The sequence below is a fragment of the Taudactylus pleione genome, unplaced genomic scaffold (assembly GCF_031769625.1).
Source record: "Taudactylus pleione unplaced genomic scaffold, aTauple2 ptg001126l, whole genome shotgun sequence".
In the NCBI taxonomy this organism is placed as follows: Eukaryota; Metazoa; Chordata; class Amphibia; order Anura; family Myobatrachidae; genus Taudactylus; species Taudactylus pleione.
In genome coordinates this window covers 1,519,318-1,540,349 of record NW_028285527.1, presented here as the reverse complement: position 1 = coordinate 1,540,349, position 21,032 = coordinate 1,519,318, and the positions used below count along the sequence as shown (strand labels likewise).

Here is a 21,032-nt window from a genome sequence, read left to right as displayed (position 1 = left end):
CTACTGCATTTTATTAGTGATGGCCATTTATTTGCAAAACCTCAAACACCACCTATGCTATAGAGCACAGTTAAGAATTAAGACCATTTACAAAAACAAAGGTTAATATTTATATATAATAACAACAATATGAATAATTAAAGCATGTTTATTACAACTATAAGTCACCCATAGTTTTATTATTTTCACCATACTTAACTTAAACTTAACATCTAAAATAACGACACTGACAACTGAATAGATTTGCAATAAAGAGGTCGCAGCCAAATTTATTGAATTGGATTGTAATTGATCTGTAATAGCATCGAGCATGGTGGCGAAAAAGCAGTGCTAACTCGGCTACAGCCCATAAGCGGAATGTATTACTAAGATGGGGGTGGAGATTCCACCCCCAAGTGCGAGCTATCTCGAGTAGTACCATCTCCCCTTAATCTAGCAAAGTGCTGATCCCTCCATAAGATGGAGACCTGGTCCTCCCCTAAGGCAGCGACCGACTCGCCTCCTCAAAGGGGGGATGCTAGCCAAGTTCAGCTGCACTAAATAGAGCCGCCGAGGAGCACTGCTTTCCGCCAGCTGCGCCTCACCTGTTGGAAGAAAACAAAGAATAACACTCCAACGAATAACATCGGCCCAAGCCGATTCAAATTGCAGGGTGGGTGGGTGGGATCACAACTGGAAAAGAGGAAGCTGACTCCTCCCAGTGCACTGATAACTCTAAACAGAGCCCGCCTAAACAGGTCCCTGATAGGCTGTCAAACTCTGATTGGCTCAATACAAATACCAATAACATGACTGCGACCAAAAAACCAGTTCTAACCAGTACTGCTACAATAAAAAACAGGGTGCTTATCTCCTCTCATGCTTATGCTAGCATTCGCGTGCTTTAAGTCACCCATAGTTTTATTATTTTCACCATACTTAACTTAAACTTAACATCTAAAATAACGACACTGACAACTGAATAGATTTGCAATAAAGAGGTCGCAGCCAAATTTATTGAATTGGATTGTAATTGATCTGTAATAGCATCGAACATGGTGGCGAAAAAGCAGTGCTAACTCGGCTACAGCCCATAAGCGGAATGTATTACTAAGATGGGGGTGGAGATTCCACCCCCAAGTGCGAGCTATCTCGAGTAGTACCATCTCCCATTAATCTAGCAAAGTGCTGATCCCTCCATAAGATGGAGACCTGGTCCTCCCCTAAGGCAGCGACCGACTCACCTCCTCAAAGGGGGGATGCTAGCCAAGTTCAGCTGCACTAAATTGAGCCGCCGAGGAGCACTGCTTTCCGCCAAATATGGGGTCCACTGACGACGTACCGCCACCAGCTAACTAGGACCGCTAAATGCTTCCAATACCAGACACAAGAACTGGTACAAACCAGATCAAACCTTTCCCAACCAAATGCACTCCATTTGATCTATAGAAGTCAACCTCTTCATAGCGGAGACGGGGGTGTTTGATAGCACGCCCCGAGACTCTCCCCGGAACAAGACACCGCAGCACTCAGTTGTCTCCTCACTCTCTCGCAAGCTGAAGCTCCTTGCTCTCCTCTCCAAAATCTACGAGGAATGACTTCAGACCAAACCAACTGAACCTGTGACCAATGCTGAGCAATTATTTGCAAGTCTTTCTTATAGCAATGATGAACTCTACACCTCTACACGTGCCCAAATCATTGCCTCCCAGATGGATGACCAAGCAGTCTGGGGCACCCCATTTTTTCTCTGAATCCCAGAGAAGAGTCAAAAAGCCATTCCATCTGACACAGCGCACCCCAATCCAGCGGACATTACAGGGGGTCTCTCGAGCAAGGGAGTGCCTGCCAGCCCAATACACATATGAATGACCCACAATCCACACCCTATCAAGTACCCTACCACGACCTGTAAGGAAAAAGTTTTTAAAGGAACAGTATTGCTCATACACCATAGCATTTTCACCACCAACCAGGTAGGGAAAACTGAGTTGTTTGAGTGACCCAGATGGAGGTGAACAACACCAAAACCTCATTGAGGGCAAAAGGTGAAAAGAGCTCCAATACCCCCTAGCGGCGGGTAGCTTAAGGCACTGGGTTTCCCAAAAAACAAACTCGCACTGAAGTGCTATCTAATTAGGCAGCTTGTCACCTCTAGCATAACCTTTATAAGCGGAAGACTTCCACCGACCCAATCGCTTGATTGCCTCGCTGGAAGAACCCGCTGCTGCCGCACCAAATCTGAATGAGTGTGCGCCATAATGCCCACCGGCAAATCAAGGGCTATCAAATAACGCTTAAAATTCGCTGTGAACTGAAAAACGCGAGAGCGGTGAAAGGTCCCCATGCACTAGCCATTGCAACCCCCTTCGCGGACGCAGCTGGTTGTAATGCTTAGCTATGGCCACGGGGCATATGCTCGGGTCCAGATGCTCAGTAATTGACTACCAATGTCCCCCACCTAATTGGTCGGTCTTTAATCTCAGAATTTTCAGCAAAATCGAGTCTGATATCATAATCACATTCTCCAACAAAGTTCCTGTGCGCACTGACTTCTTACTAGCAGTTGCCAGTTCACCTACACGCAGCGCCCCGAAAAATGCCAAAACAAATGCCAAACTGACAACATCGCCTCATAATCTCTAAAGGCCGTGCCTGCCGCTGCCAGGCCGCTATTCCTTAACAAACTGGTACCTACTGGCCTACGAGAATCATCTGAATGCGCCTGTTCTTACGCCCAACCCTTCAGAGCTTTGGAAAGAATAAATTACTAGTTGGGTCTACCAAGAATGCAATTGTGAAAAATATGAAGTGCCTGCCAAAGCACCGGACATTGCTGCTTTTGACCGTCCTTGTTCATGCCAAAACCAAATGAACTGCAACATGTTACCTTCAACACTCTTACCCTGATCTATTTTGTTAATGAAAGCCAGCAAAGAGTTCCACGCTTCCGTATAGGACCTTAGGGTACCCGTCGTCAACGCTTTCAGAGCGAGTCTGCCGATGCCGACCTGATGCTCTGCCAGACATGAGCATGGCAGGGTAAACCATGAACGCTAGCTGTGGGCGCCAATGCTCTAAACCTTGACCATTGGACACGAGATAAAGCATCCGCTAACTCGTTTTCAACTTCCGGAACGCGTTAATGGCCTGAACCACCCCCAGGTTGTTGCACCAGAAAATTATGCTACGATTACTAAGCTGCGCCATCTAGAACTCTATGGCCACTACAATTGGGAACCAATAGAGGAGGAGCATATTGCTTGTAAAACCGGCAGCTCGCCAATCCTGTGGCCAAGCTGCCGCGCAATACTGACCCTCAAAAAAGGCCCCAAAATCCAAAGCCCACTGGCTTGGGCAACCAAAAACCGAACCCCGTTAAAATCCTGCAAAAAGTGCCCCATAAGCGCATGTCGACCTTAAGTTCACTATTCAAACTAGTTCACTATTTTTATTTATTTTATTTTTAATTTTTTTAATTTTTTTTTAATTATTTTTTTGTTTACGCCTGCTGTGGCCCTCTCTACCAATAAGAATTCATCTAAATAATGGACTATACTTGACTGCCCTGAACCTGGCTGAATGCACCACTGTAGGAAAGAGCTGAAACACTCGAAAAAAGGAGCAGGAAATGGAGAATACCATTGGCAAACACTTATCCACGCAATATGACGCATCAATTTTGAAACCCAAGTATCTGAAAGAATCAGCCTGAAAAACGGACTCTGTCACTCTTCGCCAATGGGGCTCCCTAACCGAATTTGTGCACCCACCATAGAGGCATCCTCCAAAGATCGATAAATGACGCTGCACTCGCCTGGATCTAGAGCGTCGTGAACGGACTCTCCCTCTGGATAGAACAGGTGTTGGATCAACCGGAATTTACCGGCCTCCTTTTTAGGAACAACACCCAAAGGGGAAAACGACAATAGACTAAGGGAGGAGATGGGAAACAGGCCTGCATCCACTTTTGCCGCTATTTTTTCCCCACAACAACTGGGTAATCCCTAGCTGACTTAAAGTTCCTTTGGCTTTCACCGCTATTTTACAAAAAATTGGACGAACAACGGGCAAACGAAACCCTTTTTCTTTTTTTTCTTTTTTTTTTATCTCTTAACAAACCTATCTAACCCCCGCAAAAATGCAGTATTAGAGCAATGAACTGCATCACCTGATGCATCTGGAACCGAGCTGCCTGCATAACTGCGGAATCTATTTGTGCTTACGCTTCCCTTTTTTCTTCTAAAAAAAATTAACACGTGAGCCTGTGCGGTTTTTCGCTTGAGCCAGATGAATCGTATGAGACTTCAGAGTGTGATGACGTGGCAGTGTTATGTGGTGAAGTGATCTCACCTGCTCCAGACGTCGATGGAGTAGCGGCCCCGACCGTGGAAACTGATTCCTGTCCCGCGCTGTGAGATGTGCCCACCACGACTTGAATCGATAAAGCCGGAACGTCCTCCGTGACATTGGCAGCAGGAGCCAAAGACGCTGGTGACACGATGCTCTGCGAACTGGGGACATCAACATTAGTAATATACAAAGTTGAAGCTGAAAAAGCAACAGGGATGGGAGTTCCGGCTCAGGCAGACAGAGGGGGATGTGGATGAATTTGGGTGGGGTGCGGAGGGGTGGGAGGCCTGACAGGTGGTGGGACCAGAGGCAAGGGGGGTTATAGGGTGGGATTCAGCTGTAAAAATGTCCCTGGGCACCTGCTAGATAAATTACGGGTAAGGGTTATGTACGGTCGAAGTGGAAAGAAACTGCTGATCACACGAAGGGTGTAGCACCTGCGGTACATGATGGCCCAGAGCATGGGGCAATTGAGGGTTAATAAATTGCTGGGAAAAGACAGGAAGGGCAGGCAGAAGTGTCCGCTGGCTAAAACCCTGACCAAAATATGCAGCGGGCGGCGCAATACCTATTGAAATTTATGGTGGGCCAAACCGCTGATGGGAACGCTGGTAACAGGTGGTAAAGGGGCTAAACCTGGGTATGAGAACTGCTGAATTAACGGGGTATTGTGGTTTGAATCACCATAATGGCTGTCCATGGCAATGTGGCTCATTGGTGAATAGCTCAACCCAGCTGTGCTGGCAAGTAGCTGACCCCTGGAAAGGGGGTGCCCATTGTCAGGTGTCAGCAGCAAAAACCTTCCCCGCTCCTGGAGCAGTGGAGGGTGACATTTGAGTGCTATGGGGGCTCAGGCCATCTAAAATGGCGCCCGCTACTTGTGGGGGCGGGGCTTAGCGCAGTGTCTGAGGACACCGCGCTGCCCGGCCTCATGGAAGCGGCTGGTGAGCGCGGGGGGGGGGCGCGATGCAGCACCCGCTCGCCCCAGCCATGCCTGCAGGCTGGATGGGGAGGGAGCGGGTGCACTAACCAATGCTCCGGGTGCGGCGGGTGTCACCGGCCCAGAGGCAACGTGCGGGTGCAGTGCACGCGCCCCGTGGTGACATAGTGGCTATGGGGGCTCAGGGCACTCAAAATGGCGCCCGCTACTTGTGGGGGCGGGGCTTAGCGCAGTGTCTGAGGACACCGCGCTGCCTGGCCTCATGAAAGCGGCTGGTGAGCGGGGGGGGGGGGGGTGATGCAGCACCCGCTCGCACCAGCCATGCCTGCAGGCTGGATGGGGTAGCGGGTGCACTAGCCAATGCTCCGGGCGCGGCGGGTGTCGCCGGCCCGGAGGTCACGCGCGCGGGTGCAGTGCACGCGCCCCGCGGTGACATTTGTGTCTATGGGGGCTGAGGCACCTAAAATGGCGCCCGCTACTTGTGGGGGCGGGGCTTAGCGCAGTGTCTGAGGACACCGCGCTGCCCGGCCTCATTGAAGTGGTTGGTGAGCGGGGGGGGTCCCGATGCAGCACCCGCTCGCACCAGCCATGCCTGCCGGCTGGATGGGGGGGAGCGGGTGCACTAACAAACACTCCGGGCACGGCGGGTGCAGCCAGGCCGGAGGACACGCGCGGGTGCAGTGCACGCGCCCCGCACGTGTGAGGAGAGATGGCCGCCAAAGCTAGAGGCCAGGCCGCCTACAGCAATCGATGGGGAGGGGGGCATCTCAGCGGAGATGGGGCATGGCAGCAGTATGAATGTGCCCAGTGGGGAGAAGTAGAATGGAGGGGGGGTTGAATAAAATGGGGCTGCACACAAAAAAGGACAGTGGGAAGAGAGGAGGGGGGACTGTAAAAGAGCAGGGGGGGAATGTAAAATAGGGAAAAGAGGGGAGGGGGAAAATTAATAAAGATATGAGGATGGAAAGAAAAGACAGAGTAAAAGGGATATACTGCTGAATAAGCAAGGAAATATGATAGGAAGACAAAATATATGGCTTCAGTGACACTGAGGTACTTATCCAGACGATCACAACTGGAAAAGAGGAAGCTGACTCCTCCCAGTGCACTGATAACTCTAAACAGAGCCCGCCTAAACAGGTCCCTGATAGGCTGTCAAACTCGGATTGACTCAATACAAATACCAATAACATGACTGCGACCAAAAAAACAGTTCTAACCAGTACTGCTACAATAAAAAACAGGGTGCTTATCTCCTCTCATGCTTATGCTAGCATTCGCGTGCTTTAGTCTGAGAACATTAAAACATTATAGATTTACCTTGGATTTTGACTCATTTGACATATTCAAAAGATAAAAATATTCACATGAAAATGAATTGCTAACTTGGCTGCCTCCACTGCAAATCTGGTGTTTAAATTGCTAGAGGGAGTGTATACTGTACAGGCAACCTTATGGCAGATTCATCACTCAGGGGTATATAAACTAAACAGCAGCTTTATAAAACTACAGAATTTACACTATCGGTCGACAGTTTTACAATACTCCCATTTTTTATTGAAAGTTAAGAAATTCAAGCCCAGTGAATAAACCGCAATGGTACAAAGGTAAACAGTAAACTGCTAGAGGTTTAAAATAAAAGTTTAGGTTACCAAAAACTGAAAAATAGTGTAAATTTCAGAGTTATAAAACAGAAAAAACGTTTTCGGGGAACAAGTTACGGGTTAAGAACTGCTATTCTGCAGCAATGAAAAAAAGCCTGTGCTGGGCCATGAAGCACCACCAGTGGACTAGTAAGGACTGTAGGAAGGGTCTTATGGACCGATGAATAAAATGTCTAATTCTTTGGTACATCATGCAGGGTTTTTGTACAGCGTAGAGTAGACAAAAGAATGATTCCTCAGTGTGTAGGGTTTATGTAATTCCTAAAAGCTGACACTTCTCATTGTGTGAAAGCCCAAACTTGAAAATGACAATGATTTTGATAACAAACCCCCCCCCATGTTTCTGCAGCTCTATTATCTCATACTATACATCATTTCATTTACTTGTATTTTCCATGCACAATTTAAAGGAAATTGATCTCAGCCCATGAGAAGCACAACCATTAATGGTTTATTAAATTGTTTATTTATGATGAATTACTATGATTTATGAATATATCAGTTTGTTTATATTGCTGGTACTTAGTGGACAGCTTGGATCACAGTTGCTAATACGCACGCAATCGTTTGATTGTCACGTTACGGAAATTACAACTAGTGACTACGCAGACCCATTGCAGAGTGAGTGATGGGAAGTGCCATTTGTGGGTCGTGACGGGGGGGGGGGGGGGTCGGGGAAATGCAGGCGTTCCAGTGTTTTTCAATGCCATTGCATGGGCGTTCATAAATTATCCGCTGTGATGCCCTATGCACCCTGAGGCCTCATAGCGTGTGATGAAGTTAGCAATTCCTGACTAAGGTTAGAGCTTGTGCAAGTGTGCGTGAGGCTGCGATGGTGCTCGATTGTACCAATGTTTTTGTAGTCTTGCTTAACATTACGGATGTGTGTAAGGTAAAGTGGTTGTCCTTATGTTGTGCAGCGGTGGCATTGCGATTGCAATGAATTAGCATACTATCAAAGTTGAACTGTGTGCATAATCGCTATTGCGATTGCAATAGCGATCCTTACTGAATCAGGCCCTTGATCAGTAACAATTTTATATTGAATATTATGAACTATTGTTGCATTGGATGCTTAATACATTTTTTTTAGATTGGCACTTTATATATTTTTTATATCATTCATTAGTATTTACTGCATTTGATTAGAGACACTTTTATACTCCTATAGATCTGTTTTTACAATATTATCCAAAACATTTATCAGGCTCAGAACTACCTTTGAGGAAAAGAACAAGATGGCTGAAAATAATGGAATGGCCAGCACGATCTCCAGATGTAAATCCCATCAAGTTGGTTTGGGATGAACTAAACAAAAGGGTGAAAGCAAAGCAACCTAAATTTGTGGCACTTCTGCAACAGTTTGGGAACGAATTCCTGATCATTAGTGGATTTCCATTGTAGAAGAATGCCACAAAGGTATTCGATGGTTATATCTGCAAAAGGTGGCTACATTGATGAAGCACAAAAAAAACAGAGGGCCTGATTCAGAGCCGCTCATAAGCGGCCGCTCGTTCGCTCCGAGCGATGTTCATACATCTGCGCATGCGTATGGGTTGTAATGCGCATGCACCAACCAGTCAGAGCGGTCGGAAATCGTGTGCTCGCAAAATAGCGAATGCCTGCTAATTTGAGTGACAGGATGAGGCGTTTGTGGGTGGTAACAGGGGAAGGTGCTTGAAAACGGGGAGTGGAGATCCGAACGCAGGCGTGCCAAAGGGTGTGCATAATTAACAAAGCAGCGTCATCGACCACGACACTTGGTTGTCTTTTAGCCTGAACTGCTTGCATGATTGCGGTAGGAAAATGCTACCACAAGAATAGCGAGCAATTCATACGCCTTTCGATGTACTCGATTAATCAAATAAATAGCGGAGATGACGTATGATGCAAGCGGCCAAGGGGCATCTTTACAAAATAGCGAGCGCATGTTTCGGACACTCATTCAGACATAGAGGCGTCAACAGACCGCAAAGAGCGAGCGCTTAATTTAAATAGCCAGCCCCTTTTTCTGAACGAGCGTCCGCAAATAGCGTCCGGCTCTGAATCAGGCCCAGAGTGTGCAAGAAGAACATTAATATAATATAAAATCTGCTTTACAATATTAAATACAATAAGGCTTCTCTTTATATAATGTAAAATGTATTTTCCATATATAAGCATTATAAACAAGAAAAGAAAAATATACAAATATGGCTTTGAAAATCTATTGTTTACCCCATGGTCTCCCCATGAGCAATTTGTGCTATACCCCAAAATCTTTACTGATCCTCATCCCTCTTCTAATGTTAGATGCACAGGGGGGAGGAGGAGTGATCGTCTAAAAAGTGAAGAAGTGGACAAGTGAGGAATATGCCCATAGAAAACAATCGACTTCTACCTATAATTTAATAGAATGTGCTTCATTAATACTAGCTAAAATCTGGTTGGTATGGTCCATTTCTTCACTGTTTATAAGGCATGAAACATTTCCCCATAGAATCAGTGACCTACAGACATAACATTAGAAATGACTGGGCAAATCATTCTGGTATACATTATACACTCTTATGGCCCCTCAGACAGTTCTTGGTGCTGCCTGTCTAACAGCAGGGATCTCAGACGCTGCAAAGATTCATAAGGTTTTCCCACAGATAGTGACATGTTACAATAATCTAGAGACCCAAATATTATATTAGTCATCTATGTGGCCAATGCTGATAGATATAATAGGGAAATGATACTAGTTACACATAATAAAATCCCGAATGTGTTGCTGTTTGCATGTAATGACTCAGATTTCATGGATGTCGTTTATTCATATAATTATTTTCATTGTGCCACTGTCATTCATAAGAAAGCTGTGTCTAAAAATATATTTTCCAAATGATTCATATGTTTTATTATGTTTTTAATGCAATCATTCAGTAGAATGAATTACCTTCCCTATGTCTCTAGCAAAATGTATTAGAATGCACTTTAAATTGGTTCCCTTTTGCATCTACAGTTAGCCGTGCTGTGCCTGGAGTGTAGAGGAAGCATTTATTGGCAGACACTGCAGTGGTAGGTGGCAGTTGTGTGCAAAGGGGGTAAGCCCACACGGAACATGACTTAACCAGAGGGTGTGTATTCACCAGGTAGAAAACAGGTAGCAAGGCAACACAGGGTTAACAACAGGTACAGGTTGTAAGGAGTTCCCAGTTGCAGCCAGAAGCTTGAGGGATATGCTGGGCATTGTGGTGCGTCAAAAATATGCATACTGTTAGCACGTATACTCAGTGGTGGCAGTGAAATGGCTAACATATACTGTGGTAGTGATATAGTGTATCTGTGGGTCTCATGGGGCTCCCCGCGCTCGGAAATACTCAGGGGCCCATCCATTATGCCGGACGCCACAGGAGAAAGACTGCAGTGGGGGGCCGCACGTGCGCAGAATGGTCATAGTGCCCGGCAGGTGAGGTCCGGTAAACAGAGATTCTAACAGTATTTTCAGGAAAATATACTACATTAAGAGATGCCAATTAACTTACTGGTATAAGCCATTAACGGATGCACTGGGATTCACAACACTTTTAATGGTTCTTCGGCACTCCTCTATTTTGTCCTCCCAGTCAGCCTGTTTATGACATAGTTGATATTCTTCCCCTGAAACATCTAATTGAGGTATGGGTGGTCTATTTAAGGAACAAAGAGGAGGGGCCGTTGGGGCTATCAGAAATCCTGCACGCAGCACAAATGTGTTAATTAAAACTCTTGAATAGAGTAAACTCAACCCAAAACTTGTAGTGTTTTTTTTATCTGAGTTCTTCTTTAAAATAGAACAGAAAACACATAGAAAAGAAGAATACATATAAAGAACACAGAGTGAGATGTAGCAATCCTTCTGAAGAGAACAGGTGAACATGTTGACCATAGGAACCAATCAGCTTCCAGCTATCATTTTATAGAATATACTAGATTAATGATAGCTATAATCTAATTGGTTCCATCTCTACTTGCGCACTTTAGAGGGTGTAACCCCCACACTCATATACAGACATTCCAATGAAAAATAATGTTATTAAATGAACTTGTGGGTATAGGAAATAAGTATAATATATATAAAATAAAGGGTAGTGTACATTACATACAGTTAACTATAGTTTAAGGCACTGTTATTTATATAAGTGTGGTATAGAAAATGCTGGAACTTTCCAGCCAGGCTCCCTGTGTGGTAGGTGGGCACACTGGAGAGAAAGGCAGAGACAGTGAGGAGCGGAGCTTGTTACTTGCCGTGTGAGGTACCTGTGAGGAGAGATCCACGCTGCTGAGCTGTGTGAAGTGGCAGTGTCAGTGAGAAGACGGGGCACAGGCTTAGGCTAGAGGAAACGGATAAGTGACTGGAGACCTCCCTTTCCTTGATGGTATCAGTTAACGGCGCCCAAATCAGTGCTGTTGGATTGGAGGAGTAATCAAGCAGGAAGGATCAAAGAAAGCTTTCCGGGGTCTCTGGTGCTGTGTTAAATAGACAGAGAGAAGGCTGTACCTCTAGCCACCAGTAAATTCTACACACATATATATATTTTTTAACCCCTTTGCTGCAAGGACAAATGGAGCTCATCCTTTTGATGTATATTAAAACTGTAGAGACGAAAATCCCTTACTGGTCCTGGAGACCTGAGCTATCACATGCATGGCTTTAGTAATATATCTATATAGCTATTAAATAATGCTGCTATTGTCAACCTAACACAGACTCAGTAGAAAGCTGCAGGGAGGCCCTGCCCCACTCCTCCCCTCACAGCTCTCACTGGCTGTCAGACAGGACATAGTTTGTCCATCTACCCATTGGAGAAAGAAGGTTCTGAACCTCGCACCCCTTCGTACCCAGAGGAGAAGGTGCTGAACTGGATCACCCACAACACGTTTCTGATGAAGGTGTGTAAACACACAGAAACGCGTTGAGCAACCTTTAGAAACAGAGGCAACTTACCACAGCACAAGGCTGATTAACACTTGCCCGGCTACCAGGAATAGATCTACTCCCCACCACACACGCTAACGAGTTGCAGGACAGCAGCAGAGCTGGTCAGCGCTCCCACACATCTGAAACCATACCGACCACCTATTCCTACATTCTCCTACAAGAGATCTTGCTGTGAGACCCAGCATATCATAGACGTGGCAGCCCCTTAGACGATCAAGCAGCCCAATATCTCACCAATAAAGGAATATACGATATACTGTCTATATCCATCAGTTTATCCTTACACTGATTCATCTATAGGTCACTGTGGGACTCAGCCTGACGAGGGAATAATTCACAGATGCCGCGGTCTAACGACAAAGTGGGTGAGCTAATTTTTCAATAGACATCACTACCTCAACTTATACCTGCAAGATAGATTAACATTTCAGCCGCTGTATATTCAATTGCCACTATTTAAATGCTACTAAGCAGAGTCATTTTAAAACAGCGAACGCTACTGCCAGAAATTGGTTTGGTTATCCAAACATTTTGGAATACAATCAATTGACGTTCTTCACAAACCTAGTGAACATTTTCTCTTTTTTGTCGGATTACAAACAACACACATGCAAATGTTTGAATAATACAATTGTTTGTCTTCCGCAATTGAAACCGATCCACACCTAAACTCAAGCTCAAAATGCACTTTCCTGTATTTACAGGGTTTTTTTTTTATGAAACTTCCTGGAATATACCTTTAGACTTTTATTGTATTAATATATTTATATTGTGTTTTTTGTGTATTGTATATACTATACATACATATTGTGATTTTTTATATACTATCCAGGTTACATGATCCTAAGGTCCTAAGCAGCCCCCTGCTATTCACTATAAATGTTTCTATACACAACAGTGTTGGTGTGTGTATGTGGTATTCATCCCAGGCATATTTACAAGGAGTGATTATTTTTATTTGCCCTGGGCGTCATAAACCCTAGTTGTGTCTCTGGCAGTAGCAAGGCACAATCTCAGAGTAGCGCAGCTTAATAGGGGGAGGGGGCAGAAGGTGATGAGTTCCACCACCTCTCTAGGACCACTTTAAGCCCTGTCTTTTCCCCTTGAGCTAAAGGACCCGGGCATGACGTCGAGTGAGGGCGGAAGTGCGGTTCCATGCCCTGACAGCGCTGTTATTTTGTCTCAACTATAGATAGTACTATCCGGCACCTATAGTAGAAATTTGTATCTTTGCGGGCTCGCTTCTCTCACCACGCTTTGGGCACGGTGGTTCGCTTTGCTTGCCACAGGTTACTCTTCCCACTCTATGAGGGGTATTCAATATGAAACGTTAACCTCGCCAGCGAGGTTTTCGCCGCACATCGGAGGTTTTGCCAGTGAAAAAGTATCGGGCGTGCTCCCGCTTATCCCCGTATTCAATTTGAAATCGTCGAAAACGGGACCCGGCGATACTTGGATCGGCGAAAAAAACTGGAATTTTCTGGAAATAAAAATTTAGAAAAAAAATGACAATAGCCAAACCAGCCCCAGGCTTGCCAGCCAGTGGTGGTTTCTAAAAATACAGGGAACAAAATGTGTAGGGTTCCACCGCATTTTAGAAACCAACACCAGGCTGCAGGGACTAGTGATGGTTTTAAATATAGGGGGCAAAAACGACGTGGGGTACCCCCTATATTTAAGACCAGCACCAGACCCAACCGACCGGGGTGTAATGCCACAGCCCGGAGACTCAATCACCGGGGCTCCAGGTCCAAAGCATTACACCCCAAGTCGGTCAGCGCAAGCCGGTGATCTCGGGGGAGTTGGGGACCCCCCAAAAAAGGGTCCCCCCTCTCCCGAGCACCACAGGCTTACGCTGAAGCCTGGGGCTCATCCCAATACCCCTGGAGCGGTGGGTATGGGGATAATAGGGGGGCCAAATAATGTAACACTATTGTAATTTACAGTGGAACTACAAGTGCCAGCATGCCTGCCATTTTGCACTTGTGGAACTACAAGTGCCAGCAGACATGCGGCACCTGTAATTTCACTGTAAAATAAATAGTTCAAAAAGACAAAACACACACACCGTGCCCAGTATAGGTTTACTACATACACCTACCCATTCACACATACTTACCTATACCAGATGTTCGGTCCCCTTGTCAAGTAGAAATCCATGGTACCTGGCCCTGCAAGAAAGATTTCATACTCACCTACATCCAGCGCTGGTCTCCGCAGTAATCCATGGGTGTTTTAAAACAAAAAAACGAGTTACCCGATCCACGGAACACAGCTATCTGTATGTGTGTTGCCACACATACAGATAGCTCCCAAATGCCTGCTATCGGCACTTCACGGGGGGCATTGCAGTCCCATCAGCCAATCAGCGGCAGCGCTGACTGTAAAGCACCTGCTGATTGGCTCTGGCAACTGACAGTTCCCATGTGGTATGGGACAGATCGTTTCAAGGGGTCATTCTGAAGGGTGCAGGCTATTTTTTTTAAACCTGCACCCCTAAACCCCAATTCTGCACTTTTTTTTCGCCACCTATTCAGTGGTGAAAAGTTATCCCCGTTTTTTTTCAAAGACTTTTCGAACCTGCGAAAAGTCTTTAGGTGCATACACACACAACGATTTTTTGAACGAGTATCGTTAAACGATATCGTTTAACGATAATCGTTTGTAAAAATCGTTCACTTTCTAAGTCGAACGATGAACGATTTTCGTTCATGCGTGTTCACGTTTGTAGTTTGTAGTTTGTAGTTCAGTCAGACTTGTCAACTCAACGATTTTCAGTAATGGAATATGCAAAAATCGTTTGTAGTTCTAAAAAATCGTTCATTACATTTAAATGAACATAGTAAATGAACAACTTGAGTAAACGATTTTAGTTAATTTTTTCAAGGGAGAAAATCGTTTACTAAAATCGTTCATTAACGAAATCGTTGTGTGTGTATGCAGCTTTAGAAATTGAATACAGTGTAAAACTAAAACCTGCGATAATGACGTCATAGGTGCGATATTAACGCAAAAACTGAGTTTTCGCTCCCATATTGAATACCCCTGTATGTCTGCGTGTATGGTAACTGATGAAGTCAGTGTCCTGCAGCTGAAGGCGATCTAGCCCGCAACCCTTTTACCATTAGAATACATGACCTGTTGCAATATATTTTCAAATGTTAAAACTAGGGAAAACTAATGAAATAGGTCTGGAATACACTCCCTAGGTGAGTCACATAGAGTGGGAAAGCCCCAAGCTCTAGTTAGATGGATGATTACAGTGGAATAATTGCTGGCAGCACTTCCCTGTCTGTAGGCTCCTCCCCTAGACACGCCCCCTCTCTGTGTATAAAAGTGTCGGGGTCACACACAGCTCTCAGCATCAGCAGTCTCTCTCTCTCTCCAGCAGCTGCTACTACTATCAGGTATTCCAGGCTCCTGCTGCCAGTGTGACACCAGTGTGCTGCAATCATCATGTCCAAGAAAGTGGCAGTGATCCTCTCTGGCTGCGGGGTGTATGATGGGAGTGAGATCCACGAGTCCTCTGCTGTGTTTGTGCATCTGAGCAGAGCTGGCTATCAGGTGAGATATATCAGTGTTTCATTGCACAGAGCACATGGAAGTTATTACTATTACAGGGTCTTATACAATGGAGGCTGTATACACGTACTTGTGTTTCTTCATTATGCTAGAAGTAATTATTGTGCAAGATGCTGTAATATCAGTGACTTGTTACAGACATACTGCCCTTCTTACATCTGCTGTATACACGGTCATATAGCAGAGGGCACTTTATAATGTACCAGTTTTACAAATAGATTAAGAATAACAAATGTCTTAGTTTACAATGTTTAGGGTAACATACAGTGTAACTATAGTCCTGGCACAATTTAATAAGAATGTTTATCTAAATAATATTATTAGTTATTGTAGTAGCTTACATTGTTTCATGTTTGAAATACATTTACCTGCATACACCCTTGTGCAGACCAGCAAGTTCTGTAATATATTCTACAGCAGAGGTTCCCAACCACGGTCCTCAAGGCACACTAACAGTCCAGGTTTTAAGGATAGCCATACTTGAGCACAGGCAACTTAATTAGTACCTTCGTTATTTTGATTTAACCATCTGTGCTTAAGCATGGATATCACTAAAACCAGGACTGTTAGTGTGCCTTGAGGACTGCGGTTGGGAATCACTGTTCTACAGTAATAGTTACAGCAATCAGTCAGTCAGTTCTCAAACCTGCCGTATTATTTCCACCTTTCCTGCATTATTAGTTTGCCCACATATCTCTGCTACATTGTAATTTTTTTCATTCTTATTCACTGATTCTTATTATGTTGCTGCAATAACAAAATATGCCATTTATAAATCAAACCCAACTGATGAGACATGACTTTTTTTTTTTTGGTGGAAATTATACTATATTATGTGTTACAATAAGGGTCTGGCTGACTTGGCAGCCATGGTACCATACAGTACTTAGAGGACTTGTTACCCCTGTGACTGGCAGCTGTAATTATGTACATACTGTACTGTAAAACTTTTTGCCTCTGTTTTACCTGGTAGGTACTCTGTGATTCCCACACTTTCCATGGTAATGGTATTTATTTTATCTGTCTCAAGTAGGAAATGGGCAGCACTAAAAAATTCTCTCCCTCGATTTGTTAGAAACTATCACCATGAATAAGCCAGCTGACACCCTAACCATGCATATAGAAGTAATACATAGTTACATATTCAGTGTTCTAAAGTCATTATCTGTCTTTATCTTTCCCAAAATTCCGTAACTACTAGATACTGTCATGTTTTCTCTGGAGAGTTATGATATAACTTAAAACTCATGAGATTCTACAGTGTAATGTTACATAGATGGGAGCAGGGGCATAATTAGGTGTTTGTAGGGCCCCTATGTACCACCCAATTGTGAGAAATGTATAGAACATGTGTAACTTTGACAAGGAAGATGGAGCCCCCCTCAGCTCTGGGCCCCATAGCAGCTGCACACCTTGCACCTATGGTAGTTACACCCATGAATGGGAGGGGTGTCTGCTGCCCAATTCTGCATCACATCTAGGTGTCTGGGGACATGGACATTACAGCATGTGTAGGGGAAGGTATGATAGTGTGACGACGACCTTCCAACTGCATGTACCAACTATAACTATCAGTTTCTGTTTTGGCTGCAAGTTACCAATATCTGCTGCAATATAGCAACATAAGTCCTCTAAATCAGTTACTGTCTTGTTACACTGTGTCCTTTTTTCTGAGTACCCTAATGGGCCTTCAGTGCTTCTCTCAGAGCAATACAACTCTACCCTGTATATGATTGTTATGAGCTTACCCATGTTGCGGTGTGTTTGCCTGTGATGTTACTGTGTGTGTATTCTTAGTGTAATCAGGAGACCTCTCTGTTTTCCTCCCGCAGTATGTGGTTTTCGCACCCAATATAGACCAGATGCATGTTGTGGACCATGTGAAAGGACAGCCCACTGAGGAAACCCGTAATGTGCTCACAGAGAGTGCGCGGATCGCAAGAGGAAACATTAAGGACCTTACACATCTGACAGTCAGTGAATATGATGCACTCATCATACCAGGTACAGTGATAGATGCATATTCTGTGTATCTGTACAAACAATAGTAAGTAAGATAAATGTATGTGATGAGGAGAATTGTTCATTCGGTCTTCTCTGTTCATCCTTACCCAGGAGGTTTCGGAGTAGCTAAGAATCTCTCTACCTGGGCAGTGGAAGGGAAGGACTGTTCTGTTATAGAAGCTATTGAAGAAACAATTAAAGGATTTCATGCTGCTAAGAAGCCCATTGGCCTGTGCTGTATCTCCCCTGTGCTGGCTGCAAAACTGCTCCCTGGGTGTGAAGTCACCGTTGGCTGCGATACAGAATGTGAAAAGTATGTTCCAGCCATGTGCTAGATTACAGGGCAATGTGTGTGGCTAAAAGGCCATAATTCTGTACTCTGTACTATATAAATAGTAAATCTGTACTATATTATATACACAAACAAGCAGACACTAATGTTACTATAACTGATACACTGGGTGGACGCTAGTAGGACTTGTGCCATCACACACTTCTGGAAACCTATCAAGTGTTTATCCCCACGCAGAGAGAGGACTGGCTATCTGGCACTTCTGTCAAATGTTAAATGGGCCGATGGCCTGGCTTGGTCGTTATTGCTAGATTAGGAAGGAGGCAAATGCACTGCCCCCCCCCCTCCCTCTTTGAATTAGAACATGTGATATAGATCAGAGGTAATCACCATGTGGCTCTGCTGGATGTGGAGCAATAACTCCCTATGCAACCTGGTAGCCAGACACCCACAGGATCCCTATCTCTGATATGCTAGAAGTCATTATCTATAAGGAACCAAGATAATAAGTAAAAAAATAAACCCTGGGACTGTGGAAGACATTTGTATTGTACTTTACACTGTCATTTAATCACCATTGTAACCTCCTGTCATTTGTCTGTTCCGCAGGTGGCCCCATGCTGGGACAGCTGGAGCCATTACACAGCTTGGCTGTAAACATGTCAACAAACAGGTCAATGAAGTTCATGTGGACACGAAAAATAAACTGGTCACTACCAGCGCTTTCATGTGTAATAGCCCCATACATGAGATCTTTGATGGCATCGGTGAGATGGTTAAAGATGTAATAAAGCTTATATAAGTTAGTAAGGAAAATGTATACAGCTGAATTATAATATGCTGATAAAACTCCTTCATGTTGAATAATTGTGTATTTATTGACTTGAATAAAATGTAATTTTGATATTCAGTAGGTGATTCTGGTGCTTTTTTAGTTTGCATTGTATTTGGAATATCGGTTATTCTGTACACACCATAAATATGCACAAACAGATGTGTAAAGATGCATCTGAACATTTGTGTTTCCACATCTGTAAATTGAGTTGCATGAATCTTCAACCTGGCTGCAAGCAATTCCTAATGGGGATGTGATAAATATTTTTAGTGCAAACTAATATTTTCACGTACATTTACTAACAATCTCTTACCAGGAGATGGGCTCCGCTAAGTGCCTGTCCTGGCGAAGAACTGGAAACAGCTTGAAAGCGTAATGCTATTACACTGCTTCCAGGTTCAGGTCTCCAGGCGGCACATGCATCACTAGGAAGCGGCAGAGAACAAGTCTGAGACTCCGTCTCCATAAGAATGTGCCAATTAGTGGCCCATGGGCTACTGTAGGATGAGGCCATCTGAAGATGGTGTTATCCTTTAGGGGCTGTGGCTGCTGTTGGAAATGCAGTCCCTCCTTGGTACATTCAGGGGAAACTTAATATTTGCGGTTTTTGGGAAATATCCCACAAATAATGTTTGATAAATAGGGGTCTTGGAGTACTGAATAAAACCTGATCTTTTACTATGAAAAATATCAGCATTCATAAGAGCATAATGCGCTTGTATTTAATCTTTGAAGTTTGCAGCAGTTTTATATTTGGGGAGGAATTAAATGAACAGCTATTATCAAATTCACAAAGTTTAGGCAAATTGTGCCACAGTATTTAATGCCTATATTTATTTTTGGCACACAGGAGTCAATATGACAGGCAAGGGCATAGCTGTTATGAAACACCTGCCTATGTTGCATAAACACTCTTGAACCAATAGTTGGGGACTTCTGCCTATAACAACTGCCTTTATTCCCTTATTACTCTCATTGGTACTGAGATGCTGCCAGGTCCTAAACTCAGAGTAGTAGAAGTTTAAACAAATGACTGGTGATTACATGAACAAGGCTGGAATAATAGAAAAGCATATGCAATACCATGAGGTTAATGATCCAACGTGTGTAGATAACAGCAGGAACTAGTAACAGCTGACTAACAGGTGATCGCAAACAATTTTCACGGTACCAAAAGTAAGGTGATACTTGGCAGTAGATGTTTGCAAGAAACATGAGGTGTAGATAATAACAGCAGGAACTAGTAACAGATGATGGCAAACAATTGTCATGGTTCCAAAAGTAAGTAAAGTAATACTTAGCAGCAGATGTTTTGCAGGAAGCCTGAAACCATAGATCAGACCGGCTAGGTGCACAGCAACACAGGCATCCAACAGAACTGAATACACCAGGGTCAGCAGCCTAACTCCAAGCAGAAGCTATACCCAGCACTAAGTAGCATGGCTGGAGGCCTTATAACATAGAGAGACCAGCCCACTAATGAAAGAACCAGTGCCGCTAATATTCTGCATGTACAACAACATCCCATCTTCTAGGTAAAAGGCAGGACCAGAACACCCTGCTGCCACCAGGAGTCCCTGTCACCTACGGAAGTCTGGGCCATCGGCCGGTGAGGTGCGTTGTCACTGTTGCCTGGTAATGACCGGGAGCCGCCGAGCGGTAGAGCCCTGGCACATTACAGTAGGTGTAGTGACTGGGACTGCTTTTGGGGCCCAGATATTTTCTGTGGTCTGGCCCTCTCCCTGCACCGAGTTACATTGCCCTCTCCTGAGCTCCAGTTTTTCTATTGTCACCAGAGTGCTGCTGCAGGACATTTGCTGGCAATGGCCTGGTTGGCTCTGTCTCCGATTCATTTGAATCATAGCCTTCTTGTATACCACGTTATATCAAAAACAATTAGGATTATGGTGACTAGATCGTTTAAAAAAAAAAAAAAATTCTATTTATAATACTTATTATATGCTAATAACCATTCATGTAATGCTGTATGTCAGCTAAGTAGGCAGATAGTGGAAATATTAGATCATTTACAATCAAAATGGATAAACTTCAAAATAATTTGTCCCGGGTGGGCCCCTGTGGAGATTTTGCTACGTCCCTGGCCAGAGGTGATACCATTAATCATAAAATGCCCTAGGCAGCAAAGTTTGTGCAAATAAGAAGCTGTGCTGAGGACACTCACTGTCATTCATAAATACATTTTTCTGTGTATAGTACATTTCAGATATGAAACTGAAGTATTGTTAGTAAATGACAACTAAAATCTCTTGAATGTATTTACTTAAACTTTGAAAACAACTGAGAATGTTGCCTAAAGCAATAAGGGAGCCTATGTTGCTGCAAGACAATTATTTTGTTCTGCATAAATCATTAGTTCGTGGTAAGTGTTTCCTTGATAACTGAATGTTGACTGAAGCCACTGATTTCTTGTCACATGA

General features: G+C 44.2%; 1 protein-coding gene across 1 annotated transcript; it reads left to right on the top strand.

Moving 5' to 3' along the window:
* Window positions 1-15,237: 15,237 nt before the first annotated feature.
* On the top strand, window positions 15,238-18,669 carry LOC148453610 (glutamine amidotransferase-like class 1 domain-containing protein 3, mitochondrial). The gene is made up of 4 exons (XM_088461933.1): window positions 15,238-15,445; window positions 17,296-17,467; window positions 17,579-17,780; window positions 18,369-18,669. The coding sequence occupies exons 1-4, from the start codon at window positions 15,338-15,340 to the stop codon at window positions 18,559-18,561; spliced, it is 675 nt and encodes a 224-aa protein (XP_088318059.1). The 5' UTR covers window positions 15,238-15,337; the 3' UTR covers window positions 18,562-18,669.
* The last annotated feature ends 2,363 nt before the right edge of the window (window positions 18,670-21,032 follow it).

Coding starts and splice junctions, on each gene's coding strand:
- LOC148453610 (XM_088461933.1), top strand. CDS start 15,338: ATGTCCAAGAAAGTGGCAGTGATCCTCTCTGGCTGCGGGGTGTATGAT. Junction 15,446..17,295: donor TGAGCAGAGCTGGCTATCAG/GTGAGATATATC, acceptor TTCCTCCCGCAG/TATGTGGTTTTCGCACCCAA. Junction 17,781..18,368: donor TGCGATACAGAATGTGAAAA/GTATGTTCCAGC, acceptor TCTGTTCCGCAG/GTGGCCCCATGCTGGGACAG.